The sequence below is a fragment of the Garra rufa genome, chromosome 4 (assembly GCF_049309525.1).
Source record: "Garra rufa chromosome 4, GarRuf1.0, whole genome shotgun sequence".
In the NCBI taxonomy this organism is placed as follows: domain Eukaryota; kingdom Metazoa; phylum Chordata; class Actinopteri; order Cypriniformes; family Cyprinidae; genus Garra; species Garra rufa.
Window position 1 is genome coordinate 55072400 of NC_133364.1, and position 22790 is coordinate 55095189.

General features: G+C 36.9%; 1 protein-coding gene across 1 annotated transcript; it reads right to left on the minus strand.

Moving 5' to 3' along the window:
• Nucleotides 1-627: 627 nt before the first annotated feature.
• On the minus strand, nucleotides 628-20722 carry LOC141333036 (uncharacterized). Its single transcript, XM_073837982.1, has 3 exons — nucleotides 20514-20722; nucleotides 14004-14811; nucleotides 628-751 (listed from the first exon to the last, which is right to left on the minus strand). The coding sequence occupies exons 1-3, from the start codon at nucleotides 20662-20664 to the stop codon at nucleotides 628-630; spliced, it is 1083 nt and encodes a 360-aa protein (XP_073694083.1). The 5' UTR covers nucleotides 20665-20722.
• Between the last annotated feature and the right edge of the window lie 2068 nt (nucleotides 20723-22790).

Below are 22790 nucleotides of genomic sequence, written 5' to 3' on the forward strand. Positions count from 1 at the left end.
CAACTAACATTTTTTTTTACAGTGTATTGAGATGCTGTGGCATGACCTTAAAAAGGCGGTTCATGCTGGAAAACCCTCCAATGTGGCTAAATTACAACAATTCTGCCAAGATGAGTGGGCCAAAATTCCTGCACAACGCTGTAACAGACTCATTGCAAGTTATGGCAAACGCTTGATTTCAGTTGTTGCTGCTAAGGGTTGCCCAACCAGTTATTAAGTTTAGGGGGCAAACACTTTTTCACACAGGGCCATGAGGGTTTGGATTTTGTTCCCTTCCAGGAACGTCGAGCTGCGTCGAAACGCTTTGGGAACGCCTCCCAGCATGACCGCGCTCTGAATCACGTGTGTAATCCGTCCGAAGGAATCACGTGACGTCACAGGCGTGATGACGTCACCGACCGGGAAGCCTAAAAGCACATACGGTGAGAACAGCACTAGCTTTCTGCCATTCAGCAAGCGCTCTATGTGTGTGTTTGTCACTCTGTTTTTATGTGCCAGTTTGCACAGCTTTTATTTGAGAGTGTCACTATGTCCTTCAAATAAGCAGCAGCATTTCATTCTGTGTGCTCCTCCTTAAAAAAAAAAAAAAAAAAAAAAGGGGATACACGCAGTCTATTTGTTGTCTGTTTAGGAGCGAAGCACGGGAGTCAGTTCTCGAGGGAACTGAATGCCCGTATTGTCTTCCCCACGGCTCAGTCCTGCTTTTGCCGAGGCAGGGCGGCAGCTGTTCTCGTGGGGATTGCACATAGATCTATGAAGACGGGTTAGAGACGATCTTTGATCCATCTCTGCCTTTTTCATGGATCTAGCGCTTTCTCTCTCTCGGGGTTCCGAAGCCCGCGCTGCGGTTCTTCTCCCTTGAGTAAGAGTGCGTGGCGAAGTGGGTGGTGTCAGCTTTTGAGGAAGCTGACGGCTCGCATTCTCGCTGTGCACGCTTCGCTCGCAAAGTCCCATTTTGCCGAGGCAGAGCGGAGGCTTTCATTGTGGAATCAGAACAGACTGCATATTAGATCGCTGGTTTCTCTCAGCTCCTCCTACTAAGAAACGAAAGTAAATGGGCTGCGGAGATTCAAGCGATTTATGTGTAGCTTTGTTCGAGCTGAGTAGCCTACTCACAGTCCGCTTCTGAGGGGGCGGGCTGTGTTCATTAATAAATGTGCCCATTCATAAAGTCACAAAGCACATATGTGAAGAATGTTAGCTCTGCTTCCATAGTCATTTAATTTTGAGGAATTGAATACATTTATACTGGCTGCCGGGTGCAGCCCAAAGTTAGGAAAGAAACCATTCCTCCACTTTCACTCTATATATTTAATTATATTAATTAAATGCTCATCTGAGCATTTTGGCAGCTTGGCATTAATGTGTCGTCCCCACCAAACTGGGGTTGTCAATGAAAAGTGTGCTTTCTCCATTATAGAGAACCACTTTTCAGTGCTTGGTGTGGAATTCAATCATGATGCAGGCACGTCTGTCTCCTGCTCTGATTGAATCCTGGCATGAGGCCAGTCAAGAGAGTATAAGTAGGCTGGCCACTCACTGCAAACAGTTTCATTAACTATAATAAGCCCAGATGGCATGGCTCCGGGCTAATGAGGACAGTCCCTGCTCCACTCCTCGCTCAGTGATATCAGAAACATCGCTCCTCACCAAAAAAAAAAAAAAAAAAAAAAAAAAAAAAAAAAATCAGATATAATGTTTGAAATATTACGGTCCTGTTCATAACACATATTAAAATAAAAAAATAATCAAATAAAATAACAGGCGAGTTTGGAACACTAGTGTGCAAACTTTGTTACTACCACATACCAAGCAAACATTGTCAGCATTAAAAGAGTATAATTGCTGCTTTATGCAGTGCAAAGTTTGTAATGAAAATAATATTATTAATAATAAGTTATTTTACCTACGGATCACTGCATTTCTTACAGATTTCTGCTCATTCGAAATCGGATACCATTACAGTACATTTGTTTTAATGCATTATTGATAGAGCGATTGCGTGTGAATAAGTGTTACCTGTTTAAATGATGCTTTCGCCTGAAAATATTTAGTATCTAGAAGGAACAAACTAATTCCTTGTGAACTATAATTTACCGCTCATGTCTATTGCCGCCGTCATCATAGCCTTCATATTCTTTCTGATTTGAGTGATCCATCTCTATCAAGCTAACTAAACATGTTTAACATGTGAATTCTTGCTTAATATGCAGTTATATTACGGACTGTTGGCATGAATTGTAGGCTACTTATGATGGACTTTTCAAAAACCCGCTCCTCCCTCCATTCAAAATCACACCGCTCCGCTCACATACGCTGATTCGCAGACAATAACTTATTACTTTTCAAAAAATGTTTTAGACCAATTGGGTGAAATTGAATAATTTCCCACGGCACACCTGACGATCTCTCACGGCACACTAGTTTACCCCGGCACAGTGGTTGAAAAACACTGCTCTAACAGCAGAGGTCAGTCTCGAGAGACTGATCCCCCTAGTGGACTCTCTGGCAGCGTGGGAACTTCTGCCAAAATGTCTCATGGGTCCTGCACACTGAAGAGAGGGGCTACCGCATTCAGTTCGGCTCCCCTCCTCCCCTCTTCAGTGGGGTCTTCCCACTTTTTGGATCCTGAGCAGGCTCTTGTTATGGAACAGGAAGTATATTTTCTCCTGGGGAAGAGGCCATCGAGGTGGTCCCTCCTCACAGTGAGATCCCGGGTTATACAGCCGGTTCTTCATTGTTCCTCAACACAGGAAGTTCCTGAGGTTTGCTCTCAGGGGCAGAGCTTACCAATTCGGGTTCTTCCTTTTGGCTTACATTCTCACCCCGTACTCCGGGGCATCCGCATACTCAACTATGTCAACATTGAGATGTTGTTCTGTCACACATGAAAGAGCTGGGGTTAGGACTAAACGCCAAGGAAAGTGTGCTTTCTCCATTATAGAGAACCACTTATCTGGGCGTGGTGTGGGATTTGACCACAGTGCAGGCACGTATGTCTCCTGCTTGTGTCGTCTCGATCCTCATCACAGTCGTGAGAAGTAAGATAAGGCTGGTCACTAACTATACAGCAGTTCAACTAACTGCTGGGTCTGATGTTGCGTCCAACGTGATATCTTTTGGCCTGCTGTACATGAGACCCCTACAGTGGTGGCTCAAAACCAAGGGGTTCTCCCTGAGGGGAAACCCACTTCGCATGATCAGGGTCACGCGGCGATGCCTTCGTGCCTCAGACATGTGGAGAAAGCCTTGGTTTTTGCCACAGGACCCAGTGCTCGGAGCTCTTTGTCACCGCGTTACGCAGCTCTGGCTCCTTTGCGATTCCAGGGCATCTGCATCCTCAACTTTATCAATGATTAGTTGATTTTGGCTCAATCTGAGCAGCTGGCAGTTCAACATCGAGGTGTTGTTCCGCCTTGGAAGTGTTGGGGTTAAGACTAACAACGCCAAGAGAAGTGTGCTTTCTCCATCAGAGGACCACTTTTCTGGGCATGGTGTGAGATTTGTCCACAATGCAGGCACAAATGTCTCCTGCTCGTGTTGACTCGATCCGCACTGTGGTGGTGAGGGTGAAAAAGGGCTAGTCACTGACTGTGAAGCAGTTCTAAAAAGTGCTGGATCTAATGGCAGCCGGGTTAAAATTAGCGGTAGTCCATTATGTTTTTATTGACAAAACTTGTTAATTAATATGTAGTTTACTATTGTTCCAAGTCAAATTATTTATTTTCTAAGTGATTACTTAATATGAAAGAAAATAAAATATAAAAAAAGAACAGAGATGCTTTGTCTTGAGTTTAAGTGATTTTACGACAGTATAGCCTACTACGTATTTTTATGACTGATCTGAAATCAACATTTTGCATATTAGAACTCTATTTAGAGCAATTCTGTATTCAGTTTCTTAGAATCCAAATCAGTTAAATTAACTGCATTTTATATATGCTTAATAATGTGTTTGTATTGTACTGTACATTATGTTGTTTGGTTCGTGAATTTAATGTTGTGAATCTGATGTCTTTCAGTGAAAATGTAGGACAATTTGTCTTCGGTTCATGACTCCTGCTTTTCATTTTGCATCGGCCTATATACTGGGCTCTCACCAGACTTTTTTTTGTAGTTTAAAAGCGCTATATATATGTCACATTTGTAGCATGTTTACATTTTTAAGGTGACAAAGTCTTTGAGTGTTTAACATTTAAAAATGAACCATGCTGTAGAATCTTTCTTACAGAATAGGTTCCTTTTCCAGGTTCTGTCTTTTGTATGAAAGTCCTGTAACAACCACTCAGTGGCAACCACAACTTTTTCATGTTGAACACAGGCAGAACATATGATACTGTGACAATGAATTATTACATATATGGCTAATATTCCAAGAGACAGTATACATCACTAACCTCATAACCATTTGGCACCGCACATTAGTATAATACCTAAACATCCTAAACATCAATTAGAATAGGAAAAGCTTTATTATGCACTTTATTGCAGATTTCTTAAACTGAAAATATGACACATACTCAGTTTTATAAGTCAAATGTAAAGAGTGGGGCCCTCTATATGTGTATCTTCATTTCAGTAGTTACAACCTCACCAAGGTTAATTTAGTTTTGCTTTTTTAAATTCGTTTTATTTTAGTATAGTTTTTAAATTTGCAATAAAACTTAGTTTAGTTTTTATTAGTTTCATTAACAATTTTGTTAGTTTTAGTTTAGTTTCTATTTTGTGAACACATTTCTATTTAGTTTTTATATAGTTTAGTTTCAGTTTTAGTTTTTTAGAGATTAAATAGAGATCACGATTTCCTAGCAATTCTAAACTAAGCAAAATAATGTGAGACAAAATATTAATTGCTTCAGTCTATTAAAAAGTGTTTAATTCATTTGAATTAATTATTAATAATTTAATACATAATATTTAAAATAGAATACATTTAATACACCACCTTTTAATATTAAATTTATGAAAAAGTGGTTTGAATGAATAAATGATTTGCTCACAAAAACATAACTGGATGAATCTGCGTTTTCTCTAGTCAAAGACAAATACATTTTTAACAGTTGTTTCCATCTAGTGGCGAAACAAAGCAATCGACACAAACATTACTCGAAGCACCAATTACTTTCAAAAAATGACGTGCTCTGTTTTGATCTCTACCACAGACATCACATCAGTGTTTATATCCAAACTATGACCTTTAATCAGAATATTGCTGTGATAATATTAACGACTGGGTATTTGAAAAGACTGTTTGTGAAGCTGATTTTTTTTTTTTTTTTTTTTTACATCAACATGATGACCGCTCTCTCTGGCAGTGCAAATATAGATTTGAATGTTCCGGTAAGACTTTTCAAAGGTTTAAAAGACATGAGGAATCGTTGTCATTTACAAATGATCGCGTGGGTTTTTGAATCTCTATCATTTAACGATTAAGCAGCTCCAGTATATTGGTTTGATCGCTTGTGTTACATAAAATACATCAATAAAAACTGATGCAGTAGCCGCCATGGGGTGAGAACATAATGATTACGAAAACGATTATTTATTTTTGATAATTATTATTTTATCTCAGTTAGTTTTTCAATAAAAGTTGTTAGCTTCGTTTCGTTCTAGTTTTTCATTTATTTTGACATTTTTATTTTATTTCAGTTTACGAAAATGTTTTTTGATCAATAGTTTTCGTCTTACTTTTAGTTTTCGTTTACGAAAATAACCTTGAACCTCACTAGCATTTGGATTTAACCATTGTGAAGATTTTAGGTGATCCTAACACCTGTGATGACAACAACCCCTGCAAGAACTTCAGATCATGATCCCAACTCTGAATCAGTATAACTGCAAAATTATCCTTATGATCACAATATGTAATCAATGGCTTAACATGTTTCTGCTTAACTGAATGTTGTCAACTAACCAGATCCAGACCAGAGGATGGATCAGAACCTAGAGACAACCACAACCTCTCTGAATGTCAGCTGAGACCATGACAACTAGATGTGCCCTAGAGACAGATCCCCTCAGCTGATGTATTAAATATCAATTAAAAAAAATAACCCTAATGATTTGTGGTCCAGAGTCACATATAGACATTACATTTCTGACATAGCAGATTTCTCTTCATAGTAACAGAAACATGCATTTTATGTATTGCTGCTTTAAAGCTACAGTATAAGTATTGTTAAAAGTGCTTTTTGTGAATTTGCCTCAGCACCTATTAACTATGTATATTTGTTTTTGGAATATTCCTTGAAATAAATAATCTGGAGAAATCACTGTATCCTATCTGTCACTAATTCTAAATTATAGACGTAACGCAAAACTATAGCTTTTATCACTCATTCTTTAGCAACATTTGAAAAAAGAAAAGAAATAAAGAAAAATGAAGTGCTTGACATGACCCTTAAACCACAGCAACAATCCTGCTTGAATTAAGACACAAATACATTTTTTTAACTACACACGTTACTGTAAATACATTATTTAATGGATTTAGAATGGTCATTAGAAGAAAAGAAAAATCCATTGAAATATATATGTAGCTTAAACAAAACAATCTGGGAGTGGTCTGTAAGACGCAATATTAAACTTCCCTTAAACGGCGTCTGATACATTGGATCCCATTATATTTACTTTCGATTTCAATCCATTTAATGGCTTCAGTGTTTGTTCTTGTCCGTGATTCGGTGGTATGTTCTTATAAATACACAGAGTTACATCATATAACAACATGACAAGATGATAAATAAAGGTTCATAAGTGAACTTACCTTAACTGAATTTAGTCACTTTTTGATGTTTTCACCGTCCAGCGTCTTCTCAGCTCTAACGGAAATGTTTCAACTCACGGAATTGCATCGCAGCTTGAGAGTTCCTTAAAAGTTGTTTCTGAATTTCTGAGTTTGCCTAAGGTGTTTTTAAGGGTGTTTTGCTTCTTTTTCTGTATTTTATTATATATAGTGAACAGTAGAGTTCCAGGTAACACACATACTGTAACCTACCACACGAAGCCGGTCACCATTAACAAAAGGGGTTATTTAAAAGGAAGAAACAACAAAAGGAAAGGAAGGAAGGAAAGGAGGTGAAGTAAAGCCAAGTATGGTGACCCATACTAGGAATTTGTGCTCTGCATTTAACCCATCCAAGTGCACACACACAGTAGTGAACACACACACCGTGAACACACACCAGAGCAGTGGGCAGCCATTGCTGCAGCGCCTGGGGAGCAGTTGGGGGATCGGTGCCTTGCTCAAGGGACTCACCTCAGTCGTGGTATAGGGGTTATGCCCAACAGGCTTCCGTTTTCTGCTAAACTGGTCTCGTTGCTTCCGGTTCACGCGTTTTGCATATGCCTCTTTAAATATGAACATGATTTACTCAAGATTCCTTCAAAGTAGACACTAAAAATGATCATAACCAATGTCCATCACATATGTGTATTGATATATAAAAGTTTTTAATTTTTATTCTTTTCAGTAACATTTATATATAAATATCGAATGAAACGTCCACAATAAACAGCTGGCTTGTTTAACTGATTACCTTAAAAGTCCGTCGATTATCGCCATTATTTATTACGGCTATTAACACGTTCTCCGACAAGCGGAAGCAATGAGACCTGTTTTCCGGGGTTGGTCAGGTGACGTTCGACATATAGCCTATTGAGGGTGGAGAGAGTGCTGCACCTACAATCCCTGCCGGACCTGAGAATCGAACCTGCAACCTTTGGGTTACAAGTCCGGCTCTCTAACCATTAGGCCACGACTGCCCCACGATTAGAAGGATAATTCCTCCCGCAAATACATTGGAGTGCCGTGCAAGGGAAATTCCCTGAAACCCGATCCTTAAAGGGACAGACACCCAGACCGTTACAATACATCTCCAAAGTGTATTTACATAAACCATATACATTTTTAAGAATTGAATACTAAATGTCTAATATGTGACAGGAAGTGTTCTAAGAGAATAGCAGCTGAGCACATCACAACCAGGGCTTTGATCTCCACGCCGCGTGGTCACATAGCGCTCAATAGTTCCAAACAGCTCTGCGCTGTCAATGTGTTTGAATGGGTTTAAGTAGGATAGAGAGCAGTTTCACTATATTTGCAGCAATTTAGAGTAATTATTAACCCATAATGTGCATTGATTGTGTATTGATAACAACTCTGAATATGCTTTGCAATCGCATTTTATTCTGGGGAGTGATAAAGATAATTGAACTTTCATTCAGTTAATTAACTGTAATATATAGTTCAGTTCTATTTAGTTAATATTTTGAGGAGTGCTTCTTGTCTTAAATAATAAGTGCAATAATGATCCTGACCATTTAAAACAGCCCAGACAGCAAGCTGACGTTGATTCAACGTCGATTTCTGGTTGTAAAGGTCAGTGTCGGTCGTCAATCAAATTTCGATGTTGAATCAACGTTCATTATTTGGTCGGTACATCAGAACGTTATTACGTCGAAAATAAAATGTCGATTCAACGTCGAAATCACGTTGGCTTATCAACCGATACAGCCGACGCATCTGATCTAAATCATAACGTCGGATATTGGTTGAAACTTTGTTAGAAGAATCGGAGATCTGGGCATGCACAGAGTGGGCTAAATGTATTTTTATTTATTATTTTATTTAGGCCTAGATTATATGTCTTTCTCTGAATATTAGGCTACTTAAAACTCTAAAGTGGATTATGGAAGTATTTTGTTCTTCCATTAGCAATAGTCGGTCCAGTGTTTACACACAGGCTGTATATATATATAAAAACTTGCTTAAATATTTTTCTTCATTACACGTTTTGTTTTTGTATCACTAAACGTTAAAAATAATTTAGCCTACTTTGTTTTGCAGACGCGAAATGTTATTCAGTCTATTCATTTATTAATATTTGTAAAAATAGGCCTAAAATAAATTCACCATATTTTCTTAATCTGCTTGGGATCATAATTTTTTTTAATCCATAAATTAGTAATTTAAATAAATTCTTATAACAGCGACATCCCTTTAATCTTGATCAACAACAACAACTAATAATAAACGAATTGGAGGTCCGTTTTCATTTTGTTAATATTCAGTTTTAAACTATAACTGCATCTGTCTTGCATTTAGACCAGATTTAGACTGGTGAAGGATAGGACAGGACAGTCGCAACAGTGGTTGTAATGAGTGCAGATATTTTGTTTTCTCTTCAGGAGTAGTTCTCAGTGCTGCTGACTTGCATTTCTTTGGTAAATGTTTTATTTAATCTATAAAACTTTTTTTTTTTTTTGTATGTTTAAAATTTGTATTTAATACAAAGCAAATTAAAGAGACGTGATGTCAGTCACCTAAACAAGACACATTGGGTTTTTTACTACGATTATATATTTAATTTTTACTTCTAAAATTCTCGTTTAAATGTAAGAAATATTGTATACATGTTAAAACGGTAATATATGTTGTAGAACTGTATTTACCGAAAATAAAAGCAATTAGGCAAAGAAAAAGAAAAGAAAAAGAAATGTCGAAAAATGAAATGTCCAAATGAAAAAAAAAAAAAAACGAAACAAAAATCGTCCGTGTATCATCTGATCATTAAGTTATTCCACTTAATCTGGCAAACGAAAAATAGGCAAAACAGGTTGATATTTCATTTTTGGGTTTTTCTGAATGAGCCAAAACATGACAGCTGATTTCTTTTTTTCCGTTTTTCAACTCGAAACCAAATATACAATAAACAGGAAAACCAAAACTAAATAATACGGCTAAATAACGTTTTTCTTTATTTTCAGTTTTTGCTGTGTTTTACCGCTTTGCGCATGCGCAATGAATAGCGGCGTAAAAGCCTGTCATCATTTGTAGTACACTATAATGTAAAGATATGTAGAAGATACACGTCATGCCAGCCGCACTTTTTTGCTCGTCTAATCGTGAAGTTGAATCAAATGATTCGAGATCCGATTGGAGCGCTTCGAAACAGTGGATCACGCAGTGTTTACTGATTCGGAGTTTCCAAAAAGCTCATTTGATACTTTGCTCACCTTCTCTATAAAATGTATTCGTTGTTTTAAATTAATCATTACTATTAATAGGCCTAACTTAGGATGTCTATTTTTATTAAATTGTGAGGACATAATACAGCTTCCGTCGTATTAAAAACATTTCATGACCTGACACCCATTATTTTTTTCTTACCTAAAAAGACGGGTATATAATGTGCGTTGTCAACAAATTACACTAACCAGTCTCTCCAGGATTTCACAATTTTTTTTTTTTTTGTGATTTTTTTTTTTGCGATTTATTTTATTTATTTATTTATTTGTTAATAATTAGGATATCACATTATCATTCCCCGCACCCATAAATCGCCCCCACCCCCCCGGCAAATGGCACCTATTTATTTATTGCTATTTTCCATAAAGTCAAAAAAGAGTATGATTTTAATGTTTCTGAATAAATTATATTTTGTACATACATTTTGACCGCTCCCAGCACCATTAGACGCCCCAAAAAAAGTGCGGCTGGCATGACGTGTATTTTCTACATATCTTTACATTGTGTACCACAAATGATGACAGGCTTTTACGCCGCTATTCATTGCGCATGCGCAAAGCTAAAAATAAAGAAAAACGTAAATTAGCCGTATTATTTCGTTTTGGTTTTCCTGTTTATTGGATTTTGGTTTCGAGCTGAAAAACGGAAAAAACAAATCAGCTGTCATGTTTTGGCTCATACAGAAAAACCCAAAAATGAAACATCAACCTGTTTTGCCTATTTTTTGTTTGCCAGATTAAGTGGAATAACTGAATGATCAGATGATACACGGACCGTTTGCAGTCCTCTCTGGTGGAATATACAGTAGGATGATAATTTAGTGTGGGAAGGGTCCGTGTATGTTTTATTCATTTCATTTTCAGCTTGAAACGAAATAATCAGAAATAAGAAAACGGCTCCTTTATTCTTTTTTTCATTTTTTTCAGAAAACGAAAAAACAAGATTTTGGCTCGATTTCTCGTTTTTTGGTTCACTGAAAGAAAACAGATTAACGACCTCAAAATTCGTTTTCCACATGTGGGCGGTCACGAGACGCCCCTTTATGCTGGTCAACCAAATCTGGACCGGTGACGCCATCCATTGTTCATTCAACAAAATAAAAGCCATTATTTATTACCATTATTTATTTATTTTCATTCTTTATTTTCATTCTAATTGCCACAGGAACGTTTCATTTCGCCATGATTTAAGTTATTATAAGTGTGCACAGCCTTGATGCTTAAGTGAAATGTTGATATTGAAAAAATGAAAAAACAAAGCTTAGGCTTGCAAAGTCGGCGTTTCACGGTGTTCGGTCATCCACCGATTAAATTAATTGTCCACCCTCCACCTTTCGTTTTTTATAGAAATTTCAATGTAGTTATACAATACAATCATCCGCTTCATACAGCATGAGCAACAGCGCAAGAGACGAGTGATTCAGCGAGATGATTGACACGACGATTAATATAGATAGATAGATAGATAGATAGATAGATAGATAGATATAGCTCTATACAATGTTATCTGGTGAGCACATTATTGGCTTCTTCCATTAAATTTGGTTGTCAAGTAAGTTTTTTAATTGTAGATTAAAAAATGTACTAAGCTGGTGATCCAGTGTAAATATATAATACTGTATAAAATGACAGTTTTTTATGTTTAAACATTTTTAATATATTTTTTTTATTTTTTACATTTTTTAAACTCTAGCCTAATATTTTATTTCCCTGGGCCCACCCAGCAGGTGACCAATTAAGTGTCATTAATTATCTGTGCACATTTAACTTAAATCTCAGCAAAATAAAACGTTCCTGTGGCTATATCGGTATACGTATATTACCTACAGGCACCTATATATTTTTCTTATTTATCAAAAGTTCACGTTGCGCTCTTGTGCTCCTGCCTCCGCTATGGTCCTGTCAATCATCTCGCTGGATCATGGTCTCCTGCGCTGTTGCTCCTGCTGTATGAAGCAGGCGATTGTCTGTCGTCCCGCTGCACTACCTTGATATTATTTCTATAAAAATTATTTCTATATAATATTTTAATAAAAAAAAATGACAGTGGGGCGGTGGGCAAGTAATTTAATTGTTAAATGGCCGAACACCGTGAAAAGCGACTTTTTAAAGCGTAATTTTTTTTTATCTAGCTGATATCAACATTCCTACTTAAGAATCAAGGCTGTGCACACTTATAATAACTTAAATCCTGGCGTAATGAAACGTTCCTGATACAGTGCAGTAAAAATCAAATCCTCCACTCTCGGACCTTCAGTCGATTTGCACTTATCGCTTGTCCAAAAATGAGCATAATGTCTAAAAGAAAAGTTATGACTGCTGTGCATTTACACTTGACTGAACACTGATCTGTTCTTCTTTGCGCTGTCTGTACCGCAGATACTCAGATTATAAACTATACAGCAAAATAAAACATGCTGGGTGCAGATTAATAGCTATGAAATAAATATTTATGTGAAACGAGGTTGAACAGAAGAAAGCCATAATTTTGTTGCAAAAAATATATATATATCATCTTATTTTTACATCTTACAATAAACAACGCAACACAAGCTTTAAATTATTTGAAAGCTTAAAATGTTTTGTTTGAATAATTTGTAACTATTTGTACACGTGTTAACTCAAAGACAAACCTTTAAAGACAAACTAATAATCAAACACAGGTGACATAAATTACTAATAATTACAAGAACAGGTGCAGGGAATCACAATGATGGGCTAAACCAAATTACACAGATAAACGGGGGGAAGACAAATGGGAAAAACCAAGGACAAAAACAGACAGAACTGTGACAAATGGCTTGTGGATACTGTTTTTTCTTAAATTGGAAAATGTTAGATGTTCTGGGAAAAGTAATTTCTTTAAAAAGTGGCAATGTTTTATTACTTATTTTAAGTCCCTTAACATCTTGCCATCTTTATAATAAATGCACCTCCTCCCTTATTAGTATTATTTTCATTTATAAATTTATTTATTTTATCCTCTTTTTAACGGTACAAATGTCATCAATCACAATGTATTTCTGGATATATGAGTGTGGTTGAGTGTTAGTATATTCAGAGGTATCTTTGTATGTACGTATATCCGACTATTATTATTACTCTTGTTTCTTTTTTGTAAGAAAAATAGGACAATAATTTGTAACAGTTTTTTTTTTCTTCAACAACTATTGTTTTACAATAAAGTTTATGACAAATGACGGTCATTGTGACATTGGAAAGTGATGGCGCTAGGGAGCCATGTGCTTTTTAAAAACGTTTTAATAGGTTTAAAATTAGATTAACAGCTCGGATTATACGCTACTTTGACATGAGACATAGAAGACCGGAAATGCTAAAAATGTAGTCAGGCGTGACTTCTGCGTTCAGAAAAAAGGTCTACAAGACAATCCTATAAGACAATTCCTAATACAGTCCTTTAGGAATGGTTCCAAAATAGGACTATTAAAGCCTTCCACAAAACCGCCAATGTTGGTGGTAGAAATGAGCAAGTAACTGACGTGTACAAATTAAATCCATGCACACTGATGTTAAAATGCTAACAGTGTCCTTTTTTATGCTTCAACCAAAAAACAGTGTACTTCCTGTGAGATCTCTCTTCAATTCATGACATTCAAATGTGAAGTTCTTACACTGTAGACAGAGTCCATTTGTCCATAGTCCATATTTCCAGTTGACACGGTAAAGTGTACCATGGACAAAACACATTGCTTTAAAATGTGAATTAGAATTTCATTGTAGAAGCCCTGTATAGGATTCCATTTGGAACCCTTCATAAGGCTTCTCTTGATTATGAATCTTCATGTGCCTGCCAAGGCTTCCTTTTTGACTGAAACTGTTTCCACACTGTTTGCATGTGTATGGCTTCTCTCCAGTGTGGATATTCATGAGTGTGTCAAGTTGTCCTCGTTGAATGAAACTGTTTCCACACTGGCTGCATATGTAAGGCTTTTCTCCAGTGAATTCTCATGTGCCTGTCAAGGCTTTCTTTTTGACTGAAACTCTTTCCACACTGTCTGCATGTGTATGGCTTCTCTCCAGTGTGGACCTTCATGTGCTTGTCAAGTTGTCCTCGTTGCCTGAAACTCTTTCCACACTGTTTGCATGTGTAAGGCTTCTCTCCAGTGTGACCTCTCATGTGAATTTTAAGGCATTCTTTATGAGTGAAACTCTTTCCACACTGGTTGCATATGTAAGGCTTTTCTCCAAAGTGAATTCTCATGTGCCTGTCAAGGCTTTCTTTTCGAGTGAAACTCTTTCCACACTGGTTGCATATGTAAGGCTTCTCTCCAGTGTGAACTCTCATGTGTCTGTTAAGGTATCTTTTATAAGAGAAACTTCTTCCACACTGTTGGCAGGTAAAAAGGTTCCCTGTAATCTCAATATTCTGGTGAACTTCAAGGTTTCCACTTTCACTGAAACCCTTTCCAGACTGAGGGGATCTGTAAGGCTTTTCTCTGTTGTGAATCTTTATGTGCTTGTCAAGTTGTCCTCGTTGCCTGAAAATCTTTCCACACTGTTTGCATCTGTAAGGCTTCTCTCCAGTGTGGACTCTCATGTGCCTTTTAAGGTGTCCTCTTTTTTTGAAACTATTTTCACACTGACAGCAAGTGAAAATACTCAAAGTCCCAGTCTTCTGAGCGCTTTTTTGTTTAGATGTCTTTTCAGACTCTAAAGAACAAAAAGATTTTTCTCCAGAAACGAAATTATGAAGATTCTCAAACTGATCTTTCTCTTCAGTTTCATTCAGTACTTCCCTCTCCTCTTTCAGTGATGTTAGGTCTAAGGGGAAAAAACAGGGATAAAAGTTAACCCCAGTTTAATGGCACAAAACAATTAACATCAAAACATGTAGATACTGTATATAATGCATAGATCTTAGATCCTATACCAGAGTGTCCAAACCTGATCCTGGTCGGCCAGTACCCTACAGAGATCAAGTTGTCTGTTATACAATTAATTGAATCTAGGAAATCTATATAGGCTGATCTCAATTATTATATCCCATTTTTATGTCTCCTAGGGGGAAAATTCAACAAATTTAGAGAGAGACTAGGAAAAAAAAAGAAAGAGGACAAACTCCCCACTCAACCGACAGATGGAAAATTCAATCACACAATAATTCCTTCTTTTATTAAGGGGGCAATTATGTTAGTCAATCATAAAAGTTAGCTGTTACACTTGACCTTTTCAAAGAAAAACACCAAAACAGACTGTCAGTCAGTATAGGGCCGGTACTTTGATTAGTAGTAAATCTCCATCACATGCGTTCAATTAATACACAGAGCAGTAAATCACTGACAAGCTACACCAAATCGCGCTCAAAATCGCATTCGATTAAGAGAGTGATTTGGCGTAGATTTACTACTAATTAGAGATGCGCGGATGGGCTCAATTGTCACCCGAATCTGCAGCTTCAAATAAATTATCCACCTGCCACCCACCCGCACCTATATTTTTCTCAGATTTAGATAACCGCACCCGACCCGCACCCGATCGTCATATTACACTTATTGTAATTCTTAGTTTTGCATGATGATATGATAAATTGATGGTTCATGTTAACAGCAGATTGATTCAGCTGATCTGCAAATCGCTGCACACTTATATACGTTTATCACTCATGATTTTAAGCCAAATCCATGCGGAAAAGAATAACATTAACAGACATCTGGATGCGACTCTCCACAATCTCTGACGAAATCGGTCGTGTTTTCTCTGAATTAGAGCCGTTTTGAACTTACTATTTGAACACATGCTTGGACTGAAGTTTACAGGGGTTCAGCAGTTTAAGAAAGGTCTGATCATAAAAATCTGCTTCTTTTCATTTTTAAGGTATTGTTTTCATTATAATCTACTGATTCAAATAAGTAATCAATAATATTATACCACTGTGTTCCTAGCCTGACATGCTCTCGCGTATGAACAGACAGCATCTGTGGATGCATCAGGCACAATCGTCAAATATATTTCAAAAGAAGCCGGCGCCACGGTCCTGACCACATCACTGTCTTTACTGGGTGTTTTTAGGGAATATTTCAATTTATTGACATGCGACTGAATAAGCTATTCATGTGTTGGACTGTCATGATTTTGGCTAATGCAGGACACCTACTGAATGATGCGCATCAGAGAAGTGGGTAAACGCAAAGCGACCAATGCACTACACCGCTGCATTACCGTGCTCAATAGCATTAGCACAGGCATAACTCCCTTCAAACTTTATATGGAATGTCAACGTTTCTGTCACCAAAAACTTAGAACAGGCAAACACACACACGCACACAAATGAAATCGTCTGCCTGATGAAAAACGTATTTAAAACACGTTCAAGTTTTAGAAAATGTAGTTAATATTTGCATCATTATTGATTTATCTCATCCACCCGCGACCCACCCGCAAATAATCAGAATGCATTTTTTTATTACCCGACCCACCCGACCCGCAGATATAACCGCCATCCGCGCATCACTACTAATAATCAAAGTACCGGCTTCATTGACTAAACGCACCTCACAACAAACTAACTGTCAGAGGATGAGAAATGGTGGAAAATTCTCATTAATCTCTCAAAAATCTTTAGCAATATTATTATTACAACTCTGGGAACACAATATAAAAAAATACTAAAATTAAACTATCTTTAAAGAAAACAGACAATATTTATGCACAAATTGAAAGTGAAAAAGTGAAAGTGAAGTGACTGCGAAGTATGGTGAATTGTGCTCTGTATTTAATTCACATCCACACAAAGTCAGAGCTTTCCCTATCCAATCTTTTTTTTTCTCCCTTGTCTCAAGAAATATCTGCATCCGCATGAAACCAACACAAAACTATGTAGTATATATGCGAGAGAAGTATGTAACAGTAATTCTGTCACAGAGATACACTAAAAACGGAAAAGAAAATTTTGGCAATGCCCATAAACCTTGCGTGCAGTATACAAAAAAACATGAAACAATGCATTTATTAATCTGTTAATATTAGTTAATAAAAAGACAATTATTCAGTGTTTGTTCATGTTTTACAGATTTACTGTACACATGAAACCGCAAGGGGGTCGCTTTCACATTTATCCACTCTGGGACCTGGTTCAAATAAATATCTGTTTCACTCTCCCAAAACACCAGATCCATCTGGACTAAACATCTATTCAATACACAATTTATGCGTATACAACCTAAACACATCTCTGTGTGGTCAAGGCCTTAGTTGTATGTAAGATTTTTTTTTTTGTTGTTGTTGTTGTTAAAGTAATTTATTCACAAGCAATATTCTCATCAGTTTTATCAGCTCTATTAGCCAAGGCTCCAAAAAGTATCAAAAATTATTTTAAACATTTGCATAGCAAACGTCACACACTATGCAAATGTTTTAATAAAATTAATGTGAGAAATAAACATTAAACATTTTCGGGGAAAAAAACAAAAACTAAATATAACAGTAGTTCAAACCAATAAGTGTAACGTTGTCCCCAGAAAGTAATTTCCCATTCTATCTTTTAGGCTTGGTCTACAATAAAACGTTTCCATTTGAAGGCCTCTGTTTTGGTCTTCCATCCTCACTGAGATGGCATTTATGTTAAGGAAAACTGAGCTTTTTGAAAACAGTCCCCGAAGTGGATAATTAATTAAAAAATGTCCTTTTAGCGTTGTTGTCACACCCTTGGACTTTACATTTTGGTTTTTCCCAATGCCCATATTTGGTTCTTCCTGCTTATCAAGCCCCAGCCCACCGACCACGGAGAGCCAGAGTCCATTGCAACAGAGCCATTGCCTAAAGGAGCGACAGCACGAACGATCGCCATGGATGTAGATCCAAGCCTGTTTGACCAGGTGCAATAGACGGCCACTGTGTCCGCAACGGCAGAGAGTTTAGTGGGTAGTGAGGGTGCTTAAGACAGCACCGCCACTGAGGGTGAGGTAAAACTGGACCTGGGACAGCTAGAGATGCAACAAGATTTGATTGATTTCACTAAGTATATAGACATTGAACTTCCTGTGTTCCTTGAACTGTGGGTCTGCATGGATTTCTCACCCATCCTCCCTCAATTGCCCCCGTCTAGCAGCCCTGCTACCGCTGTTTCCTGTCAGCCCCTTAGCTCACCATCTGTGCGGTGGGTTCGACACGGGTCTGCCAGTCTACACTGGCGTCATGGAGGATCCCTCGTCTTTGCTTCCTGCCTCAGAGTCCCGGACTCCGCCTCGGCCCTCTGACTCTGCAGCTCCTCCTCGGCTCTTAACTCCTTCGTCTCCACCGTCACCCATTGGTCCATCAGCTCCATTGGGCTCCATCGTCCCTACGGCTCCGCCTTGGTCAGTCATCGTCACAACTTCACCTCAGGACTCCCATTACCACCTCTTTGCTCCACCGAAGACTCCTCCATAGTCTTTGTTTAGTTTTTTTTTTTTTTTGGTCTGCGCAAGGTCACGCCTACCGGAGGGGGGTGTAAGGTCACGCCCTTGAACTTTGTTTTGATTTTTTCCCAATGCCCATATTTGGTTCTTCCAGCTCATTAGAGCTATCCCATCACCTGTCTTTGTCATTAGCACCCCTTTATAAGTTTGTTTGATTTCTTAGTTTCTCTGTCTGGCTTCATCGTTACCTACTATCTGTGTGTATGTTCCAGTCATCCTATATATCTGTCACAAGAATTTCATTAAATACTTTACATTTACTCCAATGCAGCTTCAGGGAGTGGAGGACTAAACTAAAAGATGAGAAGGGAACTCTGACGCTCACCTTGGAAATGTTGAACTCATAGGCGACTCTTGAGAGAGGGGAGAGCACTGCTGTGCTCAACTACATAAGACACCTAACAGGGAGGCAAAGATGGACTAAGAACATGATGAAAAAAAAAAATTATATCTCCAGAGAGCAGCATGCTCATAATTGACCCTATAATAAGCACAAAGGCAGTCATCGGGGAGGCCATTTAGGAAAGGCCTAATACACTTGGTATGGTTGCCTCATGAAGCTCCATGGAGACCCAGACGCTTTCCCATAGCGTGCGCATAGAGACCCTCGAGAGTGAGGGAGCACTGCTAAGCTCAATGACAGAAACAGCCCAACAGGGGAGCAAAAAAGAAGAGGCTTAAGAACCTGATATGACTGCGCACAGATCTCTCAGAGCAGAGTCCTTGGCTCTCAGATCAAGAGAACTCAAATGCTTCATCCGAGACTGATAGCTTTATCAGGCATTACATGCAGAAAATTTCTGAGCCTTCAGAATTTTCTTTCCTTCAGAGATACAGTGAGATAAAAACATTGCAACAGTGCTCATGTTTGTTTAACAAAGTCAAAGCCTTTTAGAAAATAAATTTTTTGTGGTCAGTTTTGATAATGTGGTCATGATACTTGAGTCGCCACAAATAAATCAATGCATGAGAAACACACAACAACCTGAGCCCAGTTTATGCCTACTCATCAACTTAACCTTTCATTGGGGTAGAATTAAAATAATGCCAAAGCTCAGCCCCTCCATCACCTCACGTACCCCAGTTTGAGAACCACTGGTTAATACCGTTCTCATGTTAAAATACAGTACCTTGGTGTAAGTTTGACCTATGCCTCCTGAACAGTGGTCATCTGTTTATTTACTTGATTATATTGATATCTGTTACGGTCATCAGTTGGAGTGCCTCGGAGCTCCAGTAGAGGGCACTCCAGTACAGATCTTTGTTCACTCAACCTACCATGTTTCACCCTTGTCTGTGTGCACTTGGATCCTCACTTCAGTCGTCCAGACTCATTCCATTACAATATTATTTGAATTATTTTCTTCATTTCCTCTCTTTAACCTGTAATTTATTTTATATATTTTCTCCTTCTTTTCCTTTTTCCTCATTTCCTCCTTATTCCCTTTTTAACTTTATATATACACAAGATAAGCTGTACAACTTATACGTTACAATCTTACACCTCACATAATTACATCAGAATTTAACTTAAATGTTAATGCTTTTGTTTCTGCTTATTATTTGTGTTTATTTTATTGTCAGACTTGCTTTATATTTACAACACTGTTTTCTCCTATTCTTCTGTATGTCCTACATTGTCTTGGTCTACAAAAAAAAAATGTATATATATATATACACACATACACACACACATATATATATATATATATATATATATATATATATATATATATATATATATTGGTAAATGAAAATCTTACTGGCAGAATTGCATGAAAAAGTATCATCTGTTCCATTTGTATAGTCTCAGTGAACTTTTATGAGGTTTAGGCTAATTCCATATTAATGCTACAACTTAAATGCCTGATGTCATCATAACAAATGGCCATAATAAAAAATAACAAGTGTGAAAGCAGGATCTTCTCAGCTGCACTTGAAGACAGAGTTAGTATGTGATCTCAACTTCTGTCAAATGTCAAAACATTTCTACTCTCGCGTGACATTATTCATAAATATTCTGTATTCATTTCTGTAATGAGTACAGCTTTGAGAATAAAAACCAACCTTTTTGTTCCTCGGTATCTTCATGTTTGACTCTGAATGTTTCTTCACTCTCCTCTTTAATAAACCCCATCTTTGTTTGTTCCTCAGTATCTTCGTGTTTCAATGTTTCTTCAATCTTCATGTCTTCACTCTCCTCTTTAATAAACTCCATGTTTATAATAGTGTGTCACGTGGATCTCAGTTGATTCTCCAGGAGTTTTTCTGTGTGTTTGAACACTTTGTCCTGTTTAAGATAAGAATAAAATTAATAGAAAGAAAAATCAATGCAAACTAAATCTCTGTGTGCATATAGTTCTATATAAAATGTATACAATATACAAATTACCAAAAGGTTCATATTTAGGCAGGCTATTTTTATTTATTTATAATTGGTATTCAATTATTTATCATATCTAAAATATTACACTTTCATGAAATCATTCTTGGTTGTGATTCACGCGTTTGTGTTTGTTGTTGTCGTTTGTAGTTCGCGTGCCGCTGAATCGAATCACTGAATCATTTCACAAATTATTTGATTCAAATGATTCGGATTCTCAGTTTGTCTCGTCACTTCTTATCATCACACGATTGATTCATGATATAGAGAGAGAACTGAGACGCGCTTCTCTGTTACTAAAGGCTAACGTTTTAAGTAACACTAAATAAAGCATTACATTTAATAAAGATGTGTTTATTTTACACAGCTTGCAAATGCTTTAATTAATGTAGCAGTTTGCATTGATCTAAAAACTTTAAAAGCACAAACCTTTCTTCATGTGAATCCCAACAGATGAGGAGCGCAGCGCATCTTTATGACGTCACATCACCAAACCAAAATAAAAGTTCCATTAGTCCACTGCTCTCTAGAATCACAAATATCATAGAAATGTTGTATATAGCATATAATTTCGTACTCACATCATGATGCTTGTCTAAAGTTATTAACATCATAAATCTAGGAATATTTTTCTATATTTTTTTACATTTAAAACACTAAACTACCACTTTCTGTTTTTATACCTTGCCATTGATTCACATTAAACTAGTTAATGCTGCTGTGTAACTGTTACAAAGAGGGTGTGATGGCAAATTTGATCTAGCACTCTTTGGACTATTGTAATCATCAGTGTCTTGTTATATTGTTTGTGTATTTATTCCTGTTTTGAAAAATCATTGAAATACTGTCAGTGATCTTACTTTTTTTTTTTTTTTTTTTTGCTATTGGGGTAAATGAGGACACAACAATATATTTGTCACAGTTTCTATTTACCACTACAGAAGTTTACAAAACGATGACTACTTCAATTTCTGAGAACCCCATAAATGTGAAAAGGGTCTATATACAAACAGAGTCATGTAAGAAAAAAAGATTCATGTCAATCTTTGCATGAATTTTGTCAGTTACTTGCAGAGTTAAGAATTTGAGATGAAGGACGTCCCAAATCATTTGTATTTGCCAGAAGGACGTTTCTGCCAGGATACTCCTCCATTTCTTCCTCTTCCTTTCTGTAAGAAGTTGAGTTAAGAGCTTCTAGGGTTTGCCAAGTATCTTAATTACTATTGACACAATTCTAGAGAGTTTTCTTACGCCTACAATTGAGGAGACTGTAGCAGTCAGAGGAGATGAAAAGTTAAAACACTGTCAAGACTAGTTTTCTACACCGGATGTAAGATCTGCAGACTAACACAGATGCTGAATGTCTGAAGAAGATCAAGTCACTGCGAGCATCTCTTGAAAATATACTCTGTACTTTTAGAGAAACATTGACTGTGATTTTAAAATGGTTGACTTTGGCTGTCTGAATGAAATCTTTAATTAAAATTGTATGATAATAAAGTTTATTTATTGTGAACGTTAATGAAATATGATTTACATTTCCCCAGATTACCTTCTTTAAAAACTGGTACATAATCTGTGCTGAAATATGATTATAATACAAACAAGTTACATATTAAGATCTCAGTTTTCAGTTGTTGGAAATGCATTTATAAACAAAAGTCATTAATAACAGATCCACACTGAAAATGAACAAATCTTCTGTAAGGATTGGATGGAAATGATAATACTGTCTGTATTTGATCTTTTTTATTACAATGGTAATGTTCTTTTATGTAAGCAATTTTGGTTTAATGCAGTTTTTGCAGTGTAAAGAAATATGATTCATTGATTATTACCTTTTCAGTTTCATTAATTGGCAAAAACATGCAAACATATTCAGTTGTTACTAAATATCTTCTTTTGTTAACAGTGGAAAGTTTAGGTAATAAACACAAGTCACGATAAACAGTTCATTAGAA